Here is a 25,608-nt window from a genome sequence, read left to right as displayed (position 1 = left end):
GTAACGAAAACCAATTTCCCTCGGGATCAATAAAGTATGACTATGACTGAACCTTCAAGCTAGATAGAGCAAAGATAATTGTGCAGATTAGTAAAATATGATTCGTCATCTGTGAAATCCACTTTGTTTTTTGAACAGAGATTTCAGCTTTTGAGGAGAGCAGACCTATAGAGAAGTGAGCTTCAGTGATTTAGTGATACCTTTGAAATAGTGAAGCCCGTAAAAGTTGTTATGGAAAAGTAGATCGAAAGGCTTCCAGGAAGATTCAGCTGGTTGGATACAAAATTAGATTGATGGTAGGAAGCAGAGGACAATGGTGTGAGTTTACGTTTCAGACTGGAGGTCGATGCATAATGGAGTTCCTTAGGGATTGGTTCCAGGCCTGTTTTCATCTGGAAACTAACAGTCGAGATTCGTCGCAGCCCTAAGCCTTGACTGTACATTTCCCACTTTTAATGCTGCCTCACCCGCTCTGTTACTCCAGCATTTTAATGCATTGCTTAAACTAAGGATTCCCAGATCCTTATATGTTTTCCCACTGAATTAACAGTCACCTGGCTAGGTTCATTTCCCTACAGCAGATCCTACCTCACCCCTCCCCTCTACCCGGTTCATGGACTGTCGATATGTTGATATATGCAACCCTCGTGGATGTACGTAATGAATTCCGCCAAGCGTGAAGTCCTTGCACTGAGGATGTTGCAGTTAATATTGGAGATGCTAAAGTCACCCACAGCAACAAACGTGTTGCTTTTCGATCTTCCCCATATTTACCTGTGCATATCTCAGTATCTATATGCTCAAACTCTAGTTCGCTAATAGGAAGCGGGTAGTACAAAGCCACCTGAGTGTTTGCACCTTCGTTAACATTAATGTCTAGTCTAGTAGTCTGAGTGGATAAATCCTCTAATGTTTCCTCACTGAGAGCAACTGTGACATTGTCGCTGATTTGACAACACACCTCTCCTTTTATCTCCCTCTCTATCTTTATTGGTGCTGTTGTGGATAGTGTAGTTGACTGGCAAAAAAATACAGAGAGTAATAGATCAATTGTACGTATGGGTGGAGAAATGGCAGATGGAGGTTAACCGGGACAAATCCTGTACCTTGGTAGTCCAAATGGAAAGAGATAATACTGTCAAGGGCAATCTTAGCAATCTTGATGAGCAGAGGGATCTTGGGGTCGAAGTCCGTAGATACCGGAAAGTAGCTACACAGCTTGACAGTGTGGTTCAGGAGGCTTACGGAACACTTGCTTTTATTAGTCGAGGCATTGAGTTCAAAAGTCAAGAGGTTATGCTGCGACTGTCAGGCCACATCTGGATATTCCATACATTTCTGGTTGCCCCATTACGGAAAAGATGTCGAGGCTTTGGAAAGGGTGCAAAAGAAGTTTACCAAGATGCTATCTAGATCAGAAGGCACGCGCAATGGAGGTTATAAGATCATTGGATGCATAGATAGAGTAGACAGACTATCTCTTTCCTAGGGCCTGCATTCGGATAGAAGTGTAATCTCAAAGGAGATGTGAGGGGCAATATTTTACACGGAGACTGGGTGGTGCCTGGAATGAGCTTTCTGGGTTGATGGTACAGTCCGACACCTTAGGGATTTTTAAGCAACATTTCAACAGGCACATGAATGTGAGGGAAATAGAAGGATATTCACATTCTGTAGGCAGAACAGATCGGTTAGTCATTTGATTGTCAGTTTAAATAGTTCAGCACAACATTGTGGGCTGAAGGGTCTTTATATAAGGATGTAATGTTCTATGTTCTATGATAGAACCATGCATGATTTCAATAATTCCCCCTGTTTCTGGCCAGCCTTCCCCCCTCAGCTCTAATGAAACACCATCGGAATGAAGCGATAGCTCTCTTTCTCTCTCGTCAGGTATTAACGGACCTGTTAAATATACCAAAGGTAATCTCTTTTTATTAGGGATATCCTTCCTCAGCATTTTTTAGCTGTAGAAATTGTTTTTTTTTTGTTCTTTCGTTACCTTAAGACCATAAAAGCAAAAGACATAGGAGCTGAATTGGGCCACTGCTCTGCCATTTGATCATTGCTTATCGCTTTTCTTCTCAATTCCATTCTCTTGCCCTCTCCTGTAACTTTTCAGCATTTGACTGAACAGGAACCTAGCAACTTCCGCCTTATCTACACCGAATGACCTGGCCTCCACAGTCGCCTGTGTTGTGCTAATGAATTCAACATATTCACAACTCTGAGGCTAAAGGAAAACCCCCTCATCTCCGTTGTAAATGCACGTCCCTCTATTCTGAACCTGTGCACGTCGGTGCTAGACTATCCCAGATAGAGGCAACATCCTTTCCAATCCCAGTCCATCTGTGCCTTTCAACATTCGATAGCTTTCAATGAAATTACACTAACCACACCACCCCCGTCTAATCCTTGAAATTCCAGCGACTACATGACCAGAGACGTCAAACGGCACTAATATGGCGAGCCTGTCATTTCCGGAATCATTTTTGCGTTTTCCTGAACCTTCTTGGAAACCAGTCAAACGGCAGTACATTCTTTCTTTGATAATGGCCCCAAGACTGCTCACGGGACTCCCAAGTGTGGTGTCACCAGTCCCTTATAAATTCCCAGCGTGATATGTTTCTTTTTTCTCTTTTTGTCCTCTCAGAATGAATGCTAAAATTGTATTTACATTCCTAATCACAGACTCAACCAGCAAGACCGTTAGGGAGTCCTGCACGAGGTCTTCCAAGTCCCTTTTCACCTCGGATTTTTGAATTTTCTCCCCTTTTAGTCTATGCTTTTATTCCTTTTACCACAGTTCATGATCATGTTCTTCCCGACACTGTATTCCATCTGCCACTTCTTTGCCTATTCTCCTAATTTGTCTAAGTCTTCCTGCAGCCCCTTTGCTTCCTCAACACTACTTGCCCGTCCACTTATCTTTGTGTCATCTGCAAAATTGGCCACAAAACCATCACTTCAAATCATTGAAGTAGAACGTAAAAATAAGTGGTTCTAACATTGACCACTGTGCAACACCACCAGTCATCGGCAACCAATCGGAAGAGGTTTTGCTTATTCACACTCTTTGCCTCTTGTCAATCTGCCAATGTTCTACCCATGCTAGAATCTTCTCTGTAGTACCATGGGTTCTTAATTGCTTAGCAGCCTCATGTGCGGCACCTTGTCAAAGGCCTTCTGAAAATCAAATCCACAACATCCACCGTTTCTGCTTTGCCTGTCCTACTTGGTATTTCGCCAAATAATTCCATAAGATTTGCCTGGCAAGATTTCCCATAAAGAAACCCATGTCTATTTTACCATGCCTCTGGTACCCTGAAACCTCTTCCTGAACAAGCGACTCCAAAGTTTTCCCAACCACTGAGGTCAAGGTAACTAGCCTATAATTTCCTCTCTTCCCCCTCGCTCACTTCTTGAAGAGTGCAGTGACATTTGCAATTCTGCATTTCTCTGCAACTATACCAGAATGTAGTGATTCTTGAAAGATTATTATTACTCCACAAACTATTCAGGTACCTCCTCTGAACCTTGGGGTGTAGTCCATCTGGTCCAGGTAACTTACTTGCCTTCAGACCTTACAACTTCCTGGGCACCTTCTTCCTAATAATAGCAACTACGTTCACGTATTCCCTCTGACACTTCCGACCATACGGTGTGCTGCTAGTGTCCTCTACAGTGAAGATACTGCAAAGTACTTAATCAGTTCTTCCGCCATTTTCTCGTCCCTCATTACTACCGTTCCAGTGTCATTTTCGGGAATTTGATATCTACTCTCGCTTTCCTTGTAATCTTTGTATATCTGACAAAAACAAAATACTGTTGACATCCTCTTTGTGTCATTGAGTAGATTCCTTCACATTTCAACTTTTCTCTCCCTATGGCTTTTCAGCTGCCGTCTGCTATTTCTCAGAAACTGCCGAATCTTCTGACTTCCCACTAACTAATCTAATTACATAGGTGATTTCTATCTGAAAGACTGCTGACATTTTCGAAGCGTTTGTATTTTCTTTTTACATTTGCCTTCTTCCAAACTTAAGAGATCTCAGATCGTTGTCCAAGTTTATCCCTCACTGTGAACCCATTACTTTTGGTATTGGGAAATGTGTTGAGGGTTAACCTGGCTTCTCAGATGAATTGACCTCACATCAAAAGCATTATGACCATGTTTCATTTCATGAAAAGGGAACCGATAGTCCTTTCGAACGTGATCGACTTTGCAGGCTAAAACAATTGACAATAGTGATTGGTCTCGTTTGCATTTCGTACACTTATAGCTGCTTTCAACTGCTTTATTCGACCATGTGAGATTTTAGAGAGCCGAAGGTGCAATGTCCAAGTTCAAATTCTAATTTTATTGGCATAAACATGGATCAGAATTAATGAGACCCAGGTTAACATATTCTGACAGGACTTTACTCTTTAAAAACTTATAAAAACAAAATCTTGATTTGAACTCCTCCCTCTCCATACTTGTCTATCTTCCAGCCTAACAACTCCTCTGCATGTGCAAGTAGACAAACGGCTAGGAATTGTAGGATTTGAGTAAGAATAAGTATGTTTTCAAGTGGCAGGCAGTGGCCAGAAGAGATACTGAAGGAATCAGTAATCCATGCATTCTTAATATATTTTCATGTCGAAGATCAGAAAAATAAATGTAATATCTGCGGTTCTGCTAACAACACAACTGTACAGCAGGGGTCCCCAACCTAGTTTGCAACGCGGACCGGTTTCTTATTGACAATATTCTTGCGGACTGGCCGACCTGGTGGAGGGGTGGGGTGTAGGGTTACCAACGGATACGTTGTGTTTACCTCGAGATAGGCTACAATGACCATGAAGACTTGCGTGGGCACCAGTGCGCATGCGTGACTTGCGCATGCGTGTACGTGCCGATTTTTTTTCTACAAATCGTTTTTGGCGATTCTGTACGGGGGCGGGGTGTTAATCACGACCGGAATATAGGTGATAAGTGGCTAATACACTGAATTTCATTTCTAAAAGGGTTTATCTAACAAATTTAATATTAAGCACACAGCGCATATCTTCCTTGCATGAATAAGTCAATTATAGGGGAGGACAGGGGAGATTGAAGTAAGTATTGAACGAACTTCCAGTGGAAGTGGTAGAGGCAGGTTCGATATGATCATTTAACCTTAAATTGGATAGGTATATGGACAGGAAAGGAATGGAGGGTTATAGGCTGAGTGCAGGTCGGTGGGACTAGGTGAGAGTAGCGTTCAGCACAGATTAGAAGGGCAGAGATGGTCTGTTTCCTTGCTGTAATTGTTATATGGTTATATAAGTCACTTATAAGTCAATAGCATCATAACATTTTAAGTAACATTTGGATATTAAACACACAGCACATATTTCCCCGCATATAAATTAATTGCAACACACAAATATCGCTGAATCAGTGGGAGCCCTGGGCTGAAAACTTGTTCCCTTCAACAACACGGTCATATCGAGGGGTGATGGGAGACAGCGATACTCGAAGTGGGTTCCCTATGTCCAGTCTATTCTGCAATTTAGTTTTTGTTGCATTCATTGCAGAGATATGTTGGAAATGGAAGCACCGTTTTCAGTGCTTTTGTGGCTATCTCAGGATATTTAGCCTTGACTTTGATCCAGAATGCCGGCAGAGATGTTATGTCAAACATACTTTTAAGTCCGCCTTCATTTGCAAGCTCGAGGAGTTGATCTTCTTCCTGTGCTGACATGGATGACGCGCGGGTAATGACCTCGCGTGTGTTCAAGCTCAGCAGTGGGTGAGGGGGGATGAGGAAAGGTGAAGCTGACTCATATCGCCAAATCATATCGTTTCCTCGCGGCCCGGTAGCACATGCTTTGCGGCCCGGTACCGGTCCACAGCCCGGTGATTGGGGACCACTGGTCTTTGTTACGTACCCCGTAACTGGGTTGCCAAACCAGCAGAAATGGATCACTCAGTTGGAGTCTGGATTACTAGAACTAAGAAAGTTTTATTAAAGAAACAAGCAACACAGTACTCTAATCAAAAGGATAATGAATGCAACAGTTCAGCAATGATAAACATGCATGTACACAGAATTAAGATAACAGGATCAATCAAGCTCTATCGTTGTCTAGGGGTAAATGCCCAGTTTCAAAGTGACGCAAAGTTCAGTTCAGTTTAGTTCAGTTCAGTTCGCAGGCAGTGGAGGGAAGGAGAGAGAGAGCAAAATGAATGAATATTCAAAAGGGCTTCCACACACAGACCTTCGCAGTCAGCTTTCGGGCGAGCCCTTTGTGATGTCATCTGAGGTCACTGACCGTGACCCCCTCCGTTTCGAGATACGATCGTTTCTCTGCGGTGAACCCGGCACCCAGGCAAGGGTGGACACACACCAGGTTCCCGCCGATCATGCCTTTCCACCCTGTGCGTCTATGGCCTGGTCCCGCAACCGGCCTTCCAAAACTTCCCACCGACTTGTGAGAGACGCACCGCTTCCAGGGTCTCATTACCTCGGGTGTCGTGTGTGTGCTGCCTTAGTGAACCTGTCCCTTTTTATCCCCCTGCTGGGGTATCGCCTGTCCATCACTTCAAACAGTTCAGGGTTCAAAGGGGGAGCCGATCTTGACAGCTCTCTCCTTCTGTTACTCTCTCTCCCGTCCCTTCATTACACATCTCCCAATGCTGCTCCATTGTTTTCCTTATCTCTCTCTCTCCTGAAGACAGGTGGCAGACCAACTGCTGATCCCACTGGTGCCAGCACAGGACAGCTACATCTTAATCTATGTGTATTCTTGTCACACTTCCCCCCTTTAAGGATTTTTACCGGGGGTAAAAATTACAAACATGAATACATTATTTGGTACACACAGATATACATCTTTATCAGCTATTTGGCTAATACAGCGAGTTTGAAGTTGTCAACACCTGACAGACAGTCAGCCATCACATTTTCTGTTCCTTTTATATGTGTTATTAATAATCCCTCTTACCAGGCTCCAACTTAGCAAACTTCATAGTGGCCAAAAACACTGATGAATTGCGATCAATGTACCTCTCATTGGGTTTCGTCCCGGACCACAATAACAAGGGTCGTCCCATTCCGACTTAGTTTTCTCTCGCAAGGGCTTAGTCGGAGGGGGAGGGGTGGTAACCGCAGAGTTACTGCAAAACTTCCTACAGTACCCCACCATCTCCAAGAGCCTTCTGAGGGTCCTCTTGTCTGTCGGGGTTGGGATGTCAGCGATAGCCTGCACCGTAGCTTGCATCGCCGCCAGCTGCCCCTGTGTCACCACAATTCCCAGGTAAGTGACCTTCGTGTGGCCGAACTCATTTTTTCCAAGGTTCACTATCAAGCTGGCTTCAGACAGCCGTATTACATCGCCAATACACACCTCTGTGTTCGTCAGCCCTTTCGTCACTGAATTACCCAACTGTCAATGTCCTGGAGGGGCCAACATTGTCCAGAGTCTCAGCAGGACAGCCCACATAAATACTGTGGTACCAGAGCAGATTGGATGTTGTGAACTCAATGAAGACCTTCCCATCTTCACCCTCTTCCCTTCCTAATCCCCCTTCTCCCATGGCCCACTCTCCTCTCCCATCAGATTCCTCCTCCTTCAGCCCTTTAACTCTTCCACCTCTACCAGGGGTTCCCAACCTTTTACTTGCCATGGACCAGTACAATTAAGCAAGGGGTCTCAGAGTGAATGTGGAGAGGATGTTTCTTATGGTAGGGAGTCTAAGACCAGAGGACAGCCTCATAATAGTGAGGTGTCCTTTTAGAGATGAATAGGAAGATGAGAAGAAAGTTCTTTAGCCAGAGAGTGGTGAATCTGTGGCATTTATTGCCACAGTCAGCTGTGAAGGCCGAGTATTTTTGTATATTTAAGGCAGAGGTTGGTCAGGTCATGAAGGGATAAAGGGAGAAGGCAGGAGATTGGGGCTGAGAGGGAAAATGGATCAGCCATGATGAAATGCAGAGCAGACTAATGGCCTAATTCTGCTCCCATATCTTGTGGTTTTAGGATATTGGGAACCCCTGACCTAAACACTTCCAGCTTCTAACTTTATCCATCTTCCCCCTTACCTGGTCTCACCTATCACCTGCCAGCTTGAAGTCCTTCCCTCCACGCTCCCAACACCTCCCAGTCTTATTCTGGCTTCTTCCCAGTTCCTTTCCAGTCCTGATGAGGGGGTCTCGGTTTGAAACATCGACTCTTTATTCCTCAGCAGAGTTGCTGCCTGACCTGCTGAGTTCCTCCAGCACTTGGTGTGTGTGTTGTGGGTTGGAAGCAAAATATGCTTGACCCTGATGGACTGAGAGAGACACAATCTCCACCTACTGGCTGTTTATTAATACGTAAACCAGTACAGGAAAAAAAGAATTGTGGTCAGCATAGAGCAGACATGATTACATCGCACGGCAGGGCAGGCTTCTGACAACCAAGTCCAGCTCCTGGCCTTCACGTCTGGCTGAGCTACTAAGATTGGTGGAACCGTTTCTACTGACAGGAGAAGGCACCTAGGTGGGTTACTGACGCCTTAAAACAAGTTGCTTTGGGCTGATGCCAAACTATCGACCTCTGCCATTCCTTTGCATTCATCTGCTGCGTGGAGAGAGCTAGCCTGCTGTGTGGGCAACAACTTGCTCTCCGTGTTGTACTTCCCTGGCTTTCACATCATGTAGACAGCTAGGACACAACATCCATGGTCCATTCCGACCAATGCAGAACCTCCAGGCCTAGCTCATTAACAGACTCCTTCAGCGGACTGGAGGACAGCCTCCATATGAAAGACCGGAAGAACTGAAGACATTGGAGTAGAGTTAGGCCTTTCAGACTATCGAGTCTGCTCCGCTGTTTCATCATGGCTGATCCATTTCCCTCTCAAACCCATTTTCCCTTTAACCTTTGACGCCCTATCTAATTATTTGGTGATGCGTTGCCTGAGCTGCCTATTCAAACATCCAATGTCAGTCCATCCTTTCTGAGATAAGGGGCCCAAAAATGCACACAAGACTCCAGGTGAGGCCTCACTACTGCCTTATAAAGCCTCAGCATTACATCCTTACATGCAGAAAGACTGGAATCCTCTCTCTCACTCACACTGACACCAAGCTGTCTGGCCAGGGCAAACATCTGCCAACAGGTTTGGTTGTTAACTTGAAATCCAGCTCACGTTCCCAACCTCCGAACCAAAGCCCTGCTTGTGCTGAAGGCTAAAGCAGTGAAAAGACCCGTTGGCGTGACCCTCCGACGTTCCTTCAAAGATATCCCTGCAGCTGAGGGCAGGAGTCCTTTAATAGAACATACAACAGTATAGTACAGGAACAGGCCCTTCGGCCCTCAATGTTGTGCCAGAACAATTAAATTAGTAATCAGATAGCTAACTAAGCTCATCTCTCCTGCCTACACAATGTCCATATCCTCCCATCTTCCTCACATTCATGTGCCTATCTAAACGTCTCTTAAAAATCTCTAATGCATCTATCTCTACCACCACCGCAGGCACCCACCACTCTCTGTGTAAACGATCCGCTCTCACATCTCTGAAATTACCCTCACTCACCTCCTCCTCTCCTTGGACTCCCCGCTCTGGTTCTCTGCCTGCTCTGGATCTTCTCATCTCGAATTGCCGACGGGACATCGAATTCATCACTCCTTCACTCCTCCACTGAATGCACTGCCCTCTACTCTCCCCGCACCAATCCCAACCTGACCATCAAACTGCCTCCAAAGCCAGTCTATCCTTCCTCAAGTATGGAGACCCGAACTGCATGCAGTACTCCAGGTGCAGCCTCACCAGTACCCTGTACAGTTGCAGCATAACTTCCCCGCTCTTCAATTCAGTCCCTCTAGTAATGAATGCCAATACTGTATTCCATTTGCTTTTGTGATAGCCTGCTGCACCTGCAAACTAACCTTTTGTGATTCATGCACAAGTACTCCCAAGTCCCTCAGCACAGCAGTATGCTGGAAATTTTCACCGTTTAAATAATAATCTGCTCTTCTATTTTTCCTAACAAAGTGGATGACCTCACATTTACCAACATTGTACCCCATCTGCCAGACCCTTGCCCACTCACTTAACCTATCGATATGTATCTCTCTGTATCTTCTGCACAATTTACTTTTCCACTCAATTTGGTATCATCAGCAAACTTAAGCGATACACTACACTTGGTTCCCTCTTTGAGATGGTTAATATATATTGTGAACAGTTGCGGGCCCAGCACCGACCCATATGGCACCACTGCTCACCACTGATTGCCAACCAGAGTAACACCCATGCATCCGAACTCTGCTTTCTTTCAGTTAACCAATCCTGTATCCATGCTAATACATCACCCCAACTCTTTGCATCCTTATCTTATGGATAAGTCTTTTATGCAGTACCTTATCAAACACCTTCCAGAAATCCAAGTAAATAACGTCCATCTGTTCCCCTCTATCCACTGTGCTCGTTATATCCTCAAAGAACTCCAGTAAGTTTGTCAAACAGGATCTGCCCTTGCTGAATCCATGCTGCATCTGCCTGATGGATCCATTTCTTGCCAGATGCCTCGCTATTTCTTCTTTAATGATAGCTTCAAGCATTTTCCAACTACAGATGTTAAACTAACTGACCTGTAGTTACCTGCATTAGCCTACATCATTTTTTGAACTGTGGCGTGACATTCGCCGTCTTCTAATCCACCAGAACCTGCCCACAGTCCAGAGAATTTTAGTTTATTTTCTTTCCTTATTCCCTTTCTTTATTAATTGCTTGATGGGTCTTTGTTGCTGTTTGAAATTTTCCCAGTCTTCCAGTTTCCCACTACTCTTGGAGGCTTTCTATTCACACGCTTTTAGTTTGACGCCTTCTTTAATTTCCTCAGTTATCCAAGACTGGCTCTCCCCACCCTTACTGTCCGTGCTTTTAACTGGAATATACTTTTGTTGAGCACCGTGAAAAATCTCTTTGAAAGTCTTCCACTGCTCCTCAATAGTCCCACCATATAGCCTGTGTTCCCAGACTACTTTTGCACCCTCCATTTGTATGGGAAACTCAGTCATACTGTGATCACTCTTTCCGAGAGGATCCCTAACTACAAGATCACTAATCTTACCTTTCTCATTGCACAGGACCAGATCTAAGATAACACATTCTCTTGCAGGTTAAGTAACACGCTGTTCAAGAAAGCCATCATTTATGCGTTCAATGAAGTCCTCCACAAGACTGTCTCGACCAATTTGATTCACCCAATCTCTGTGCAAGTTAGTCTCCCATGATAACTGCTGTTCCATTCTCCCGTGCCTGGGATATTTCTGTTTACTGCCTGTGCCACTGTAATGTGATTATTTGGTGGCTGATCGACAACTCCCACTAGGGATTTTTTTTCCATTACTGTTCCTAATCTCTACCTAGATGGACTCAACGTTCTGCTCCTTAGATCTTATATCGTCTCTCACTGTCGCACTGATCTCATCCTTACAGCGCTACCCCACCTCCCTTACCTTCCTGCCTATCATACCGTATAACCTGATATCCTTGGATATTTAATTCCCAATCTTGACTTAGCTGAGAGGTTGCTTTGAGCTGAGCTGTAAATCATCTACAAGATGTCAGCTCAGCTGAAATCATCTACATCTCGTAGATTAAATCATTCGTCCCACCTAAGACGACTTAGCACGTCAACCAAGAGAATGGTTATCAAACTGATTGTTCATTTGTATCAATAGTCCATTGACTTGGCCGGAATGGTTATCAAGCTGATTGTTCTTTGTATCCATAGTCCATTGACTTGGCTGGAATGCTTATCAAATTGATTGTTCTTTTGTATCGGTGGCCTTATAACCTCTGACAATTCTGACATCAGGCAGTGAATTAGTTGAACTGCTGGGGAGATCAGAAAGGTTCTCTCCCTGATGTCAGGTCCAAATTCACTCACCGGCTGAGCTCGAAGAACTAAACGGGTGGAAAGATAAGTAACGATCTTTTTGTACTGTTGTTATTTGATCCAGCAAAGTTACGTTTACAAACCTCCTCTGCACCTTTCCAATCCTGAGGCAACCAGAACGCGACACAATTGTGTTGTGGGTAGTGGGGAACTGGTGTGGGATCAGAAAGAGGGCGATAGGATTGAGGAGGGATTATAAAGGGGTAGTAGAGAATGTGGTTAAGAGCATAAGATGCAGATCAGAATTAGGCCACTTGGCCCATCAAGTCTACTCTGCCATTTCATCATGGGTGATCCATTTTTCCTCTCAGCCGCAATCTCCTGCTTTCCATATAACCATATAACAATTACAGCACGGAAACAGGCCATCGTGGCCCTTCTAGTCCGTGCCGAATGCTTACTCTCACCTAGTCCCATCTACCTGCACTTAGCCCATAACCCTCATTCCTTTCCTGTCCATATACCTATCAAACTTTTTTTTAATGACAAAATTGTACCTGCCTCTACCACTTCTACTGGAAGCTCATTCCACACAGTTACCACTCCCTGAGTAAAGAAGTTCCCACTCTTGTTACCCCTAAACTTTTGCCCCTTAACTCTCAACTCATGTCCTCTTGTTTGAATCTCCCCTACTCTCAACGGAAAAAGCCTATCCAAGTCAACTCTATCTATCCCCCTCATAATTTTAAATGCCTCTATCAAGTCCCCGGTCAAACTTCTACGCTCCAAACAATAAAGACCTAACTTGTTCAACCTTTCTCTGTAACTTAGGTGCTGAAACCCAGGTGACATTCTGGTAAATCTCCTCTGTACTCTCTCTATTTTGTTGACATCCTTCCTATAATTTGGTGACCACAACTGTACACAAGACTCCAAATTTGGCCTCACCAATGCCTTGTACAATTTCAACATTACATCCCATCTCCTATATTCAGTGCTCTGATTTATAAAGGCCAGCATACCAAAAGCTTTCTTCACCATCCTATCCACATGAGATTCCACCTTCAGGGAACTATGCACTATTATTCCTAGACCACGCTGTTCTACTGCATTCTTCAATGCCTTACCATTTACCATGTATGTCCTATTTTGATTAGTCCTACCAAAATGTAGCACCTCACACTTATCAGCATTAAACTCCATCTGCCATCTTTCAGCCCACTCTTCTAACTGGCCCAAATTGTCTGCAAGCTTTGAAAACCCACTTCATTATCCAAAATGCCAACTATCTTAGTATCATCTGCATACTTACTAATCCAATTTACCACTCTATCATCCAGATCATTAATGTATATGACAAACAACATTGGACCCAGTACAGATCCCTGAAGCACACCACTAGTCACCGGCCTCCAACCTGACAAACAGTTATCCACCACTGCTCTCTGACATCTCCAATCCAGCCACTGTTAAATCCATTTTTCTACTTAAATATTATACCTAACGATTGAACCTTCCTAACTAACCTTCCGTGTGGAACTTTGTCAAAGGCCTTACTGAAGTCCATATAGACAACATCCACCACTTTACCCTTGTCAACTTTTCAAGTAACCTCTTCAAAAAATTCAATAAGATCTGTCAAACATGACCTTCCATGCACAAATCCATGTTGACTGTTCCTAAACAGCTACCCTGTCTATCCAGATAATTATATATACCATCTCTAAGAATATTTTCCATTAACTTACCCACCACTGACGTCAAACTCACAGGCTGATAATTGCTAGGTTTACTCTTAGAACTTAGCAATTTACTCTTAACTTTACTCTTAGAACACCTCCACCACCATCGCCAGCAGCTCATTCCACGCACTCACCACTCTCTGCATAAAAAGCTTAGCCCTGACATCTCCTCTGTACCTACTTCCAAGCACCTTAAAACTGTGCCCTCTCATGCTAGCTGGGAAAAAGCTTCTGACTATCCAAACGATCAATGCCTCTCATCATCTTATACACCTCTGTCAGGTCACCTCTCATCCTCCGTCGCTCCAAGAAGAAAAGGCCGAGTTCACTTAACCTATTCTCATAAGGCATGCTCTCCAGTCCAGGGAACATCCTTATAAATCTCCTCTGCACCCTTTCTATGCTTTCCACATCCTTCCTATAGTGAGGCGACCAGAACTGAGCAGAGTACTCCAAGTGGGGTGTGACCAGGGTCCTATATAGCTGCAACATTACCCCTCGGCTCTAAACTCAATCCCACGGTTGATGAAGGTCAATACACTGTATGCTTTCTTAACCACAGAGCCAACCTGCACAGCAGCTTTGAGCATCCTATGGACTCGGACCCCAAGATCCCTCTGATCCCCCACACTGCCAAGAGTCTTTTTCTTCATTAATCTTTTCATTGATTTAAAAAAAGCTTAAATACAAATCAAGAGGAGAATTCATTCAAATATATATATCGGTAACAATATAATCCAAGATTAAGATAGACATTGTCAAAATCATAGATATTGTTAAACTAGTATAAAATATATAATAAAAAATGAAAATAACAATTGTCTTAGCAGTTTATGAAGAGAAAGGAAAAAACATTGGGTTTTAAATGAAAAGGAAAAAGAACCCACTACACTAAAGAAACAAAAAAAAAGAGGACTGGGCAGTCCATTTTCAGGATACGATCAAGAAAGAAAGAAAGACTTTCTGATGAAATCTAAAACTTTGAAAAAAAGACTGAAAGAGTAATAAATAATTAAATGAAAATATTGGATAAAAGGTCACCGTATTGCTAAGAGCCTTACCATTCATACTATATTCTGTCATCATATTTGACCTACCAAAATGAACCACCTCTCACTTATTTGTGTTGAACTTCATCTATCACTTCTCAGCCCAGTTTTGCATCCTATCAATGTCCCGCTATCCACACTATCCACAACCCCGCCAACCATTGTGTCATCAGCAAATTTACTAACCTAATCCTCCACTTCCTCATCCAAGTCAATTGGTGGCCACCAAGAGGTCCTGGTTTCTTCTGCTGAATGGACTGTAGGTGCTCGTCAAAGTGGTCTCCCAATCTGGGCCGGGTCTCACAGGTGAAATGTTGCCTCACCTGGAAGGACTGTTTGGGCCCCGAATGGTAGTGAGGGAGGAGATCCAGGGGCAGCTGTGGCACTTCTCCTGGTGGCCACCAATTTTAATTCTACCTCCCATTCCCATTCCAACATGTTGGTCCATGGCCTCCTCTACTGCTGCGATGAGGCCACACTCGGGTTGGAGGAACAACTCCTTATTCCGTCTGGGTAGCCTCCAACCTGATGGCATCAACATCAATTTCTCCTGCTTCCGGTAATGACCCCCCCACTTCACCATTCTCCATTCACATTTTGCTCCCTCACCTTATCTCCTTACCTGCCCATCACCTCCCTCTGGTGCTCTTCCCCCTTCCCTTTCTTCCATGGCCTTCTGTCCTCTCCTATCAGATTCCCCCTTCTCCAGCACTTTATCTCTTTCACCAATTTCTCAGCTCTTTACCTCACCACTCCCCATCTCCTGGTTTCACCTATCACCCACAACCTTGTACGTCTTCCCCACCTTCTTACTCTGATCTCATCTTTTTTTTTCTAGTCCTGATGAAGCATCTTGGCCCAAAACGACAACTGACTGGTACAAGCTGACAGGAAGGTGACAGTAACTCAAATCACCTCACGTTACAACAGTGGTGTGCAGAAGAGCATCTCTAAACACACATGTCGAACCTTGAAGTGGATGATGAAGAATACCATTTTCACAATACCAGTAATATTGAAAAAAAATATAACGTTGACTTGCAGTCTATGCAGAAGTAAACATCATGGTACCTGCAGCTGCCTAAATTGACATACAGTGGCAGGAAAACGTTTGGGCACCCCGGTCAAAATTTCTGTTACTGTGAATAGTTAAGTGAGTAGAAGATGAACTGATCTCCAAAAATCATAATGTTGAAGATGAAACATTCTTTTCAACATATTGAGCAAGATTAGTGTATTATTTTGGTTTTGTACAATTTTTGAGTGAAAAAAAGGAAAGGAGCACCATTGAAAAGTTTAGGCACCCCAAAAGATTTGAGTTCTCAGATAACTTTTACCAAGGTTCCAGACCTTAATTAGCTTGTTAGGGTTATGGCTTGTTCACAGTCATCATTAGGAAAGGCCAGGTGATGCAAATTTTAAAGCTTTATAAATACCCTGACTCCTCAAACCTTGTCCCAACAAACAGCAGCCATGGGCTCCTCTAAGCAGCTGCCTAGCACTCTGAAAATTAAAATAAATGATGTCCACAAAGCAGGAGAAGGCTATCAGATGATAGCAAAGCATTTTCAGATAGCCGTTTCCTCAGTTCGTAACGTAATTAAGAAATGGCAGTTAGCAGGAACGGTGGAGGTCAAGTTGAGGTCTGTAAGACCAAGAAAACTTTCCAAGAGAGCTACTCATAGGATTGCCAGAAAGGCAAATGAAAACCCCTGTTTGACTGCAAAAGACCTTCAGGAAGATTTAGCAGACTCTGGAGTGGTGGTGCACTGTTCTACTGTGCAGCGACACTGAAGAAATATGACCTTCATGGAAGAGTCATCAGAAGAAAACTTTTCCTGCATCGTTACCACAAATTTCAGCATCAGAAGTTTGCAAAGGAACATCTAAACAAGCCTGATGCATTTTGGAAACAAGTCAATGGTAGAATTGAGTTTTCTTCAGTTGGCAATTCTTCTAGAAGTGCCAGGATTTGTTTTCCTCAAAGACCATTTCTATATTTTAAAGATTCTTTGCTTCCTGCAGGGAGGAGGTGTGAGGCTATTTGGCTAACCATTGGTGGGAAGGTAATTTAGATTAGGAATCAATTAAAGCCAATTGTACGGACAAATGTCAACTTTCCCCTTATTATTCTTTTGCCTCGGAGAACAATTTAGAGTGATTTCTTTTTTTTAATCCTAACTTGCCCAAAGAGGTGAATATTAATGCACTGGGATCACGAATGTAATTCTGTGTCGTTTTCTTTTCTGTGTACATTGGAACAAAAAGTCTGTCAGACACAACTGTTTCATTCAATAAATCACAAGACCCACCCCAACTGAAATTTGTGGCCAATGATTATAATCAATGATGGGAAGGTTCAAATAATGAAGTGCTTCAAATATTTGGGATAGCATGTTTTAATTAGTTTTAATCAGTGGCTGATGTCATCACAGTGGGTCATGACATCACAATGGCTGATGTCATCACAGTGGCTGATGACATCACAATAGCTGATGACATCACAGTGGCCAAATCAGAAACCATGAGAAATATTTTGGTGTTGATATCAGATAAGAAGCACAAACTGTTGTGTCTCAGTCTTCAGCTAGGAAATAATAGAGAGCTAAAGAGGTGATAACTCCCGAACAAAATGGGGTTGAGATGGACCAGATGCTTGCTCAGGCAGGATGAAGAGGAAAGATCTCAGGTAATTCCAAACTTGTCAGCAAGTGTTCAGTGTCCAGCTGGCCCCCGTTTTTTGGAACGTTCACTTTACGACTCCTCGCTGTTGTGAAAGACCAAATTAGTTACCGGTTTTCGCTGACAAGAAGGTGTTTTCACTATTACAAAAAAATGCAGCATGCACCCCGAGCAGCGAGAGTGGTGAAAATAGCGTTCAGCGTTTCTTGTGAAGCGAGCCGTTATAGAGGCAGCGCGCACCCTGAACAGCGAGAGTGGTGAAAATAGGGTTCAGCGTTTCTTGTGAAGCGAGCCGTTATAGAGGCAGCACGCACCCCGAGCAGAGAGAGTGGCGAAAATAGCGTTCAGCGTTTGTTGTGAAGCGAGCGGTTATAGAGGCAGCGCGCACCCTGAGCAGCGAAAAGTGAAATAGCGTTCAGCGTTTGTTGTGAAGCGAGCCGTTATAGAGGCAGCGCGCACCCCGAGCTGCGAGAGTGGCGAAAAGCCAAGCTTCTTCCCCGGGAACTACACTCAGCATCTCAGCATTAAGCTGCCATAGCTTTGAACTGCGTGAGATTTTCGCTACAATTGACAATGCTGCAATGATTGCAGAAAAGTATGACTTTAACTTTGAAAGGGCACGTAGGTTCAGGGCAGGTTTGCAGGATGTTTTGAGTGCTTACAAAGAACTGTCTGATAGAAAGATGTGTGAATGTTCCAGCGTGCTGGCTGTCTTCTTGACTCTGCTAAGTGAAACTACGCTGTACATCAGTGGTCCCCAACCTCTGGGCCGCGGACCGCTACTGATCCGCGAAGCATGCAGTGGTGCAGCGATAGCCGGAACGCACCCAGAAAAAAGCCAAAATAAACAAGCTAATTAATTAGGTGCTGCCTGGCATGTAAATGTCGGCCCAGATCAGAGATGATGCAATCAGCACCTAATTAATTAACACACATAAAAATTGCTGGTGTACGCAGCAGGCCAGGCAGCATCTATAGGAAGAGGTGCAGTCGACATTTTGGGCCGAGACCCTTCGTCAGGACTAACTGAAGGAAGAGCTAGTAAGAGATTTGAAAGTGGGAGGGGGAGGGGGAGATCCGAAATGATAGGAGAAGACAGGAGGGGGAAGGATGGAGCCAAGAGCTGGACAGCTGATTGGCAAAAGGGATATGAGAGGATCATGGGACAGGAGGCCTAGGGAGAAAGAAAGGGGGAGGGGGGAAGCCCAGAGGATGGGCAATAATGGATGGGGTACGAGGGGGAGGTGGGGCATTAACGGAAGTTAGGGAAGTCACTGTTCATGCTATCAGGTTGGAGGCTACCCAGTCGGAATATAAGGTGTTGCTCCTCCAACCTGAGTATGGCTTCATCTTTACAGTCGAGGAGGCCATGGATAGACATATCGGAATGGGAATGGGACGTGGAATTAAAATGTGTGGCCACTGGGAAATCTTGCTTTCTCTGGTGGACAGAGCGTAGGTGTTCAGCGAAACGATCTCCCAGTCTGCGTCGGGTCTCACCAATATATAGAAGGCTGCATCGGGAGCACGAGACGCAGTATACCACCCCAGCCGACTCACAGGTGAAGTGTCGCCTCACCTGGAAGGACTGTCTGGGGCCCTGAATGGTGGTAAGGGAGGAAGTGTAAGGGCGTGTGTAGCACTTGTTCCGCTTGCAAGGATAAGTGCCAGGAGGGAGATCGGTGGGGTGGGATGGTGGGGACGAATGGACAAGGGAGTCGCGTAGGGAGCCATCCCTGTGGAAAGCGGAGGGGGAGGGAAAGATGTGCTTAGTGGTGGGATCTCGTTGGAGCTGGCGGAAGTTACAAAGAATTATTTGTTGGACCTGGAGGCTGGTGGGGTGGTAGGTGAAGACAAGGGGAACCCTATCCCTAGTGGGGTGGTGGGAGGACGGGGTGAGAGCAGATGTGCGTGAAATGGCAGAGATGCGTTTGAGAGCAGAGTTGATGGTGGAGGAAGGGAAGCTCCTTTCTTTAAAAAAGGAGGACATCTCCTTCGTCCTGGAATGAAAAGCCTCATCCTGAAAGCAGATGCGGCGGAGATGGAGGATTTGCGAGAAGGGGATGGTATTTTTTCAAGAGACAGGGTGAGAAGAGGAATAGACCAGATAGCTGTGAGAGTCTGTAGGCTTATAGTAGGCATCAGTAGATAAGCTGTCTCTAGAGATAGAGACAGAAAGGTCTAGAAAGGGGAGGGAGGTGTCGGAAATGGACCAGGTATTCAAGGACTCGGCAGCTAACCTCAATGAGTATGCCTCAGCTGTCACAGACTTCTTTGGAAATGCACGGAGAACTGTGTGTCTCACAAGACGATCCGGGTATTCCCTAACCGGAAACCATGGATGAATTATGAGGTCAAATCCCTTTTAAAGGCTAGAGCTGCGGCTTTTAGGTCCGGGGATACCAGTGGCTACACAGAATCCAGGCGTGAACTCCGGAAAGCCATTAGGGGCGCCAAGAGGCAATATCGAGCCGAGTTGGAAGCCCAGGTTAACCAAAGGGATGCCAGTAGACTATGGCAGGGTCTAAATGAGATCACTGGGCACAAAGAAAAGGCTGGGAATTTCTTGTGTGATTCTTTCAAGGGTAACATGTTTGAGATGAACATTAAACTTTGAGGGTTTGGGCTAATAGGTTGCAGCAGGTTAGTGAAATATATGGAAGGATATAATGGGATGCATTGAAAGGGCAGGGAGGGGGCAATCCAGTGGATGGATGTACAGAATTTAAGTTGCTGGATGTTAAATGTTTGCAAGCTTCCTGCCCATCTAATCTTTATTTTATCAAATCAGAAAATACTAACAGCTCGGGAACTAATCTATTTCCATTCTCTTGCCCTTGTGCAGTCTGCTTCCTCAGAAGACAGTGCCCCTTCATCAAACGAAGCTGATAGAAAGACTAACACCAGCCCTAGTTTACAGTCATGCCAAGGATCCTGCAGCTCGTCTGACGAATCTGTATCCATGACACAATCAGGTATGAAGTTTCTGACAGCTATGTGTGAGCTTTTCAGTATTTATACTCGGTAGGTACTCACAGAATTCCATGTAAGCACAGCTAACATTACAGCTCAGTACTGATGGGAGAGTCTCAGCAAATCTAGTTGCTCATGAAGGGTTGCAATTGTCCATATCAGCAGAATTGTATTCAGCTGCAAACTGTAATCTCGAGGCCTGGTCTATCACTCCTTTTGACCATTACTATCAAGCTAGGGACCAATGCCAGTTCAGTGGTGAGTATAGAAAGAAGTTTTACAAGTTGCATTGGGTGGATCTGAACTGAATAGAGCTGCTACACAGAACCATCAGCTTGTTAAATGGCAAAAGCAGCATGCAGTAAACAGATGCATCACACACAATGCTGGAGGAACTCAGCAGGCCAGACAGCATTAAAGGAAAAGAGTAAACAATCGATGTTTCAGGCCGAAAACCTTCACGACTGGAACGGAAGGAAGAAGGAGTCAGAAAAAGAAGGTGGGGGAAAGGAAGGAAGAGATACAAGTTGGCAGGTGATAGGTGATACTGGGAGAGATGGAGCGGTTAAAGTAAAGAGCTGGGAAGTTGATTGGTGAAAGGGGTAAAGGGTTAGAGTAGGGGGTATTTGATAGGAGAGGACAGAGGACCATTGAAGAAGGGAAGGAGGAGGAGCCCCAGTGGGAGGTGATGGGCAGGTAAGGAGATGAGGTGAGAGAGGGAAACGAATGGAGAGGAGGAGGAGGCAGTTACTGGAAGTTTGAGAAATTGACGTTTGTGCCATCAGGTTGGAGATCACCCAAACAAAAAATAAGCTCTTTGCCGCTCCAACCTGAGGGTGGCCTCACAGTGACAGGAGACCATGGACTGACATAATGGAATGGAAAGTAGAGTTGGAATGGCTGGCCACCGGAAAATCCCGCTTTTTGTGGCAGATGGAGCGAAGCTGCTTGACAAATGTCTCCCAGTCTGGTCTGATCAATATATAGGAGGCAACACTAGATACTATAGGTGATCCCAACAGACTCACGGGTGAAGTGTCGCCTGGCGTGGAAGGGCTGTTTGAAGCCCTGAATGGTAGTGAGGAAGGAGGTGTAGGGGCAGGTGTGGCCCTTGTTCTGCTTGCAAGGATAAGTGCCAGGAGGGAAATCAGTGGGGAGGGATGAGTGGACAAGGGAGTCGTGTAAGGAGTGATTCCTACGGAAAGATGTGCTTGGTGGTGGGCTCCCTTTGGAGATAGCAGAAGTTGCAGAGAGTTACGTGCGGGATGCAGAGGCTTGTGTGGTGATAGGTGAGGACAAGAGGAACCCTATCCTTCGTGTGGCGGCAGGTGGAAGGGTTCAGGGTGATTTGTGCAATGTGGTTGAGGGCTACGTTGATAGTGGAGGAAAGGAAGCCCTTTTCTTTGAAGAAGGAGGATATCTCAGTTGTTCTGGAATGAAAAGCTTCATTCTGGGAGCAGATGCAGTGGAAATGGAGGAACTGAGGCCAGGGAATGGCATTTTTGCAAGTGATAGGGTGGGAAGATGTCTTGTCCAGAGAGCTGTGAGAGTCAGTGGGTTTGTAAAGAGTATCAGCAGATAAACTGTCTCCAAAGATGGAGACGGGATCGAGAAAGGGGTGAGAGGTGTCAGAAGTGGGCCAGTTGAGGGCAGTGTGGAAATTGGAGAAAGTTGAGGAAATTGATGAGCTCAGCATGGGTGCTGGAAGCAGGACCAATGCAGTTATCTTTGTAGCGTAGGAAGGGTTGTGGAGTGATGCCCGTTTAGGTTCGAAACATGGACTGTTCCACGACTGTTAACTCTCTTCCGTAGCTGTTGCCTAGCCTGCAGAGTTCCTTCAGCATTTTCTGGGTATTACTTTGGATTTCCTATATCTGCAGATTTTCTCATCTTCAATGAAGAGTTCAGCAGTTCCCCAACCAATGGATCTGATCAAAGTTCTGCCACCCTGGATCACACAGTCGTGATGGTGATAGGTTAGCTAACATGAGGACACTTCTCCAGTGAAGATCCCCACCTTCAATTAAACCAGAGCCTGGAATGAACTTTGTGAAACTATATTCAACTGGAAGAACTGAGTGAATGATGCATCTGTGCTTCCTCCCAAAGTCCTCACTGTTATAATGGTAGTTTTCAGCCAAATCAAAGAATGAGCGAGTAGCAGGAACAGCAATAATAATGAAAATGGACAACCTCCGATGTGTCGTGCTTAAAGTTGCACTTCAGAACTAAATGCCTAGCAAGCCAAGCATATCCAGTACAGGTCTGTCAGTGGCAACTACATGTCCCTAGTTACGTTCTATCCACCAAAAACAGAGTATATCCGATCTGGCTAATTACTGTCCAATCATAAAAGTCATGGGAGGTGTCACCAACTGTGCTCTTAAGGGACATTTGCTCTTCAGTAATCTGTTCCCCCATGCCCATTTTGACTTTCCAGGGTCAGAGTTAGTGCAGTATTTACAGGTGATTTGAGTGACTGCCTTTAATGAGGCTGTATTTGACAGGGTGTGGGATTAAATAGCCCGAATCAAATTGAACTCTGGAAATCAACATGAAAACTACACTGGCAAGATTTGTACCACACAAAGGAAAAGGTTTAAAAGCAGTGGTCAGTGAGTTCTAGCTTTGGTTAGTGAAATGTTGCATGTAATCTATTTTGCAGCAAGTGTTTCTCTGCCTATTGATGCAATGCTCACCATTAGCTTCGATTTTTTTAAAAATCTGATTTTATATTTAAATTGTTTCCTGATGTTTCCCTGCTTATGATCTCAATGAGTCCACAACTGTATTTGCTGTTGAGAGTGTGAGCCACGTCTCCAACGAGGCCGTGAGTCTGGCCGGTCGGTGTCCGACGAGGTTGGGGCTTTATGTGCGTAATTGGTATTTTGGGGGATATCAGTATTTCTTTCCTTCCCTGTTTGCCCTTCATCTATTGGCTTACTGGGCCAATTAAGAAGACATTTAAGAGTCTATTGCCTTGCTCAGCTGTGTGTTAGTAGTATTCTGAGCTTTAAGAGTGCATTTAGTGAGTTATGGATCTGATTGCACTGTACAGTGACAGCTTTTGATTATATTTACGGGAGAATGGTACCAGGAGGACAGTGTCAAAATCAAAATGCATTTCCTGCCACTGGGGATCTCAGGACATGTGTGATAAACAAAACAAAATCGTATGTGAGAGTTTCCATTTAATTCTGGCAGCTATTAATGCATTGAATCAGGTGGATTTTAATTCGAAATTTAAGCTTCAAGTAGCAATAAATGAATAGAAACTGAGTAAAATTGTTAGTTGATTTCACCCCGCTGAGGTATGTATTTTGAATGATAAATAATTGGTTGAATTGGAAGCTATTACCTATTATAACTTTGATTTGATTGCATCCTGAACAGAGAAAGCATCTGAGCAGAGTGATATCGAGGGCAGGATTCATGCACCTAAAGATGATCTGAGGAAACATAAACCTATTGTAAACAAATTGAAGAAAGGGCAGAAGCTTCGGAAGGAGAGATTGAAGGCACAGGAGGTCAGTCTCATTAACGAACTAAGGGTAAGATTGTCGTCGTACTCACCTTGACTGCCCTGCCAGTCTTTGATTAGGGCAATAAGAACGTTGTATGTATATACTACCCCAAAATCAATTTGCTATCCACAATATTCATTTTTTAATTTGGAAAATTGTTGAGGAAATTCAGTAACACACATCAAAGTTGCTGGTGAATGTTTATGTGTGTTGCTTGAAATCCTAGCATCTGCAGATTTCCTGGTGTTTGAGGAAATTAAGTGCATGATTATTCAAAGGACTTGATCTACCTTTATTCTTTTTGTTTCTGTTCCATTGCTGGAAAATCCTTTATATCACCCTCAACTCATTCTTAAGGCCCTTTGCATTGCTATATTGCTTCTGACTTTCAAAAGTCTTTGAAAAGTATGCAGCATTCAATAGTGCGTTCGGTTGTCTTTCCCCAGTTGCTGCTATTCTCCTGCTTTGTATCTGCTATGTTAAAGCAGCAGGAGGCAATGCTTTCTGAAAGTTTGGGGAAATCTGGATTGTTGCAGTCTTTACAATTTATTTTTTACAGCATTTAGCCAAATTGATTTGCCATCCTCTGAATATTTTCAGTTGTCAGCCTTGATTAATTTACCAACTAAAATTGGATTGATTAAGTTGAAAATGCTTTTGCTGATTTGTTGAGTTTGCAGCCACTGTCTTCGTATGCCGATGGAAAGCTGTTTCCAATATCCTGAGACATATGTGAATTTTGGACTGTACTTCATATTGGTTTCCTTCAGGTTTTGGTGTTTTGTTAATTGTGGCTGGTTGGTGGGTGGGTGAGCTGTAAATATTTTGTGTGTAAGGTGGGGTTGGGGGTTTCGATGTTACTGTCACTGGTCTGTTTTGCAGGCGAGGGGGTCGGAGATTGTTATTGTTTCTTTTCTTTGTCGTACTGATGGTGGGGAGAGTTGGTGTCTTTTCTTTCATCAACTCTCATGGTCTTTCTGTATTTCAGGGCTATCTGGAGAAGACAAGTATCAGAGTTGTACGTGCATACTTTGACAATAAAATGAACCTTTGAACATTTCACCGTTTTCTTTCTCTTGTATTACCAGTCCTGTGACGAATCGATTAAAAGGACTCCAGCAAAACTAAGCAAAGTGTCCAGTTCCACCAAACCACAAATCAAAACCCCTTCCTCCATTGCTGCTGAGAAGCCCAAGGCTAAACCACTTTCTCTACAAAGGTAATGTCACTGGGCAATACAGCCTTAGTTGGAAAAGGACTTCTCAGAATATTGGTAGTATCACTGTTTTATAAGTTAAACATAATGGGATGCCTTCTCCCCTATTGAAAGTACTTATTTTTAAATTAGGTTGCACGTGACTGTTGTTCATTTATTTAGCAGACTTCTTTAAAGAGTAGTACAGTATTTTCTACTGAGGAGGTGGAGCATGAAACAATGACAGTGACTTTTGAAATATTATTTCAGTAATTTTGTTTCTCTCTTTTTAGACACTGCTTCACCTGCTGAATATTTTGTCATTCTCTTTACATTTCCAGCATCTGTGATATTTTGATTTCTGTTTTCAAAAAGTTTACTAAATTTCTAGCAGGTTTTCTTTCAAGAGCTGATTGTTCCATCCAGTGACATAATTCATTCTATTCTGCAGTTTAATGATAATCTATGATATTTGCTGTGCTCCTGAGTCTGTGGGATTTGGCTCAGAAATGTTGTGAGTGGCTTGCTGTAACACGCACGGAATCAGGCAGAATTTGTGAAAAGAGAAGCAGTCTGCAATGT

At 44.1% G+C, this 25,608-nt stretch overlaps 1 protein-coding gene across 1 annotated transcript in view; it reads left to right on the top strand.

The window, feature by feature from the left end:
- Positions 1-25,608, top strand: part of LOC140203590 (serine/threonine-protein phosphatase 2A 65 kDa regulatory subunit A beta isoform-like) — an 85,419-nt gene that overhangs the window by 8,407 nt on the left and 51,404 nt on the right. The window contains exons 2-3 of the mRNA XM_072269637.1: positions 22,188-22,283; positions 23,701-23,858. Coding sequence (XP_072125738.1) covers positions 22,188-22,283; positions 23,701-23,858 — 254 coding nt within the window. The remainder of the gene's footprint in view (positions 1-22,187; positions 22,284-23,700; positions 23,859-25,608) is intronic.

The sequence above is a fragment of the Mobula birostris genome, chromosome 10, assembly GCF_030028105.1.
Source record: "Mobula birostris isolate sMobBir1 chromosome 10, sMobBir1.hap1, whole genome shotgun sequence".
NCBI lineage: Eukaryota > Metazoa > Chordata > Chondrichthyes > Myliobatiformes > Myliobatidae > Mobula > Mobula birostris.
This window is presented reverse-complemented; position numbering and strand designations above follow the sequence as displayed.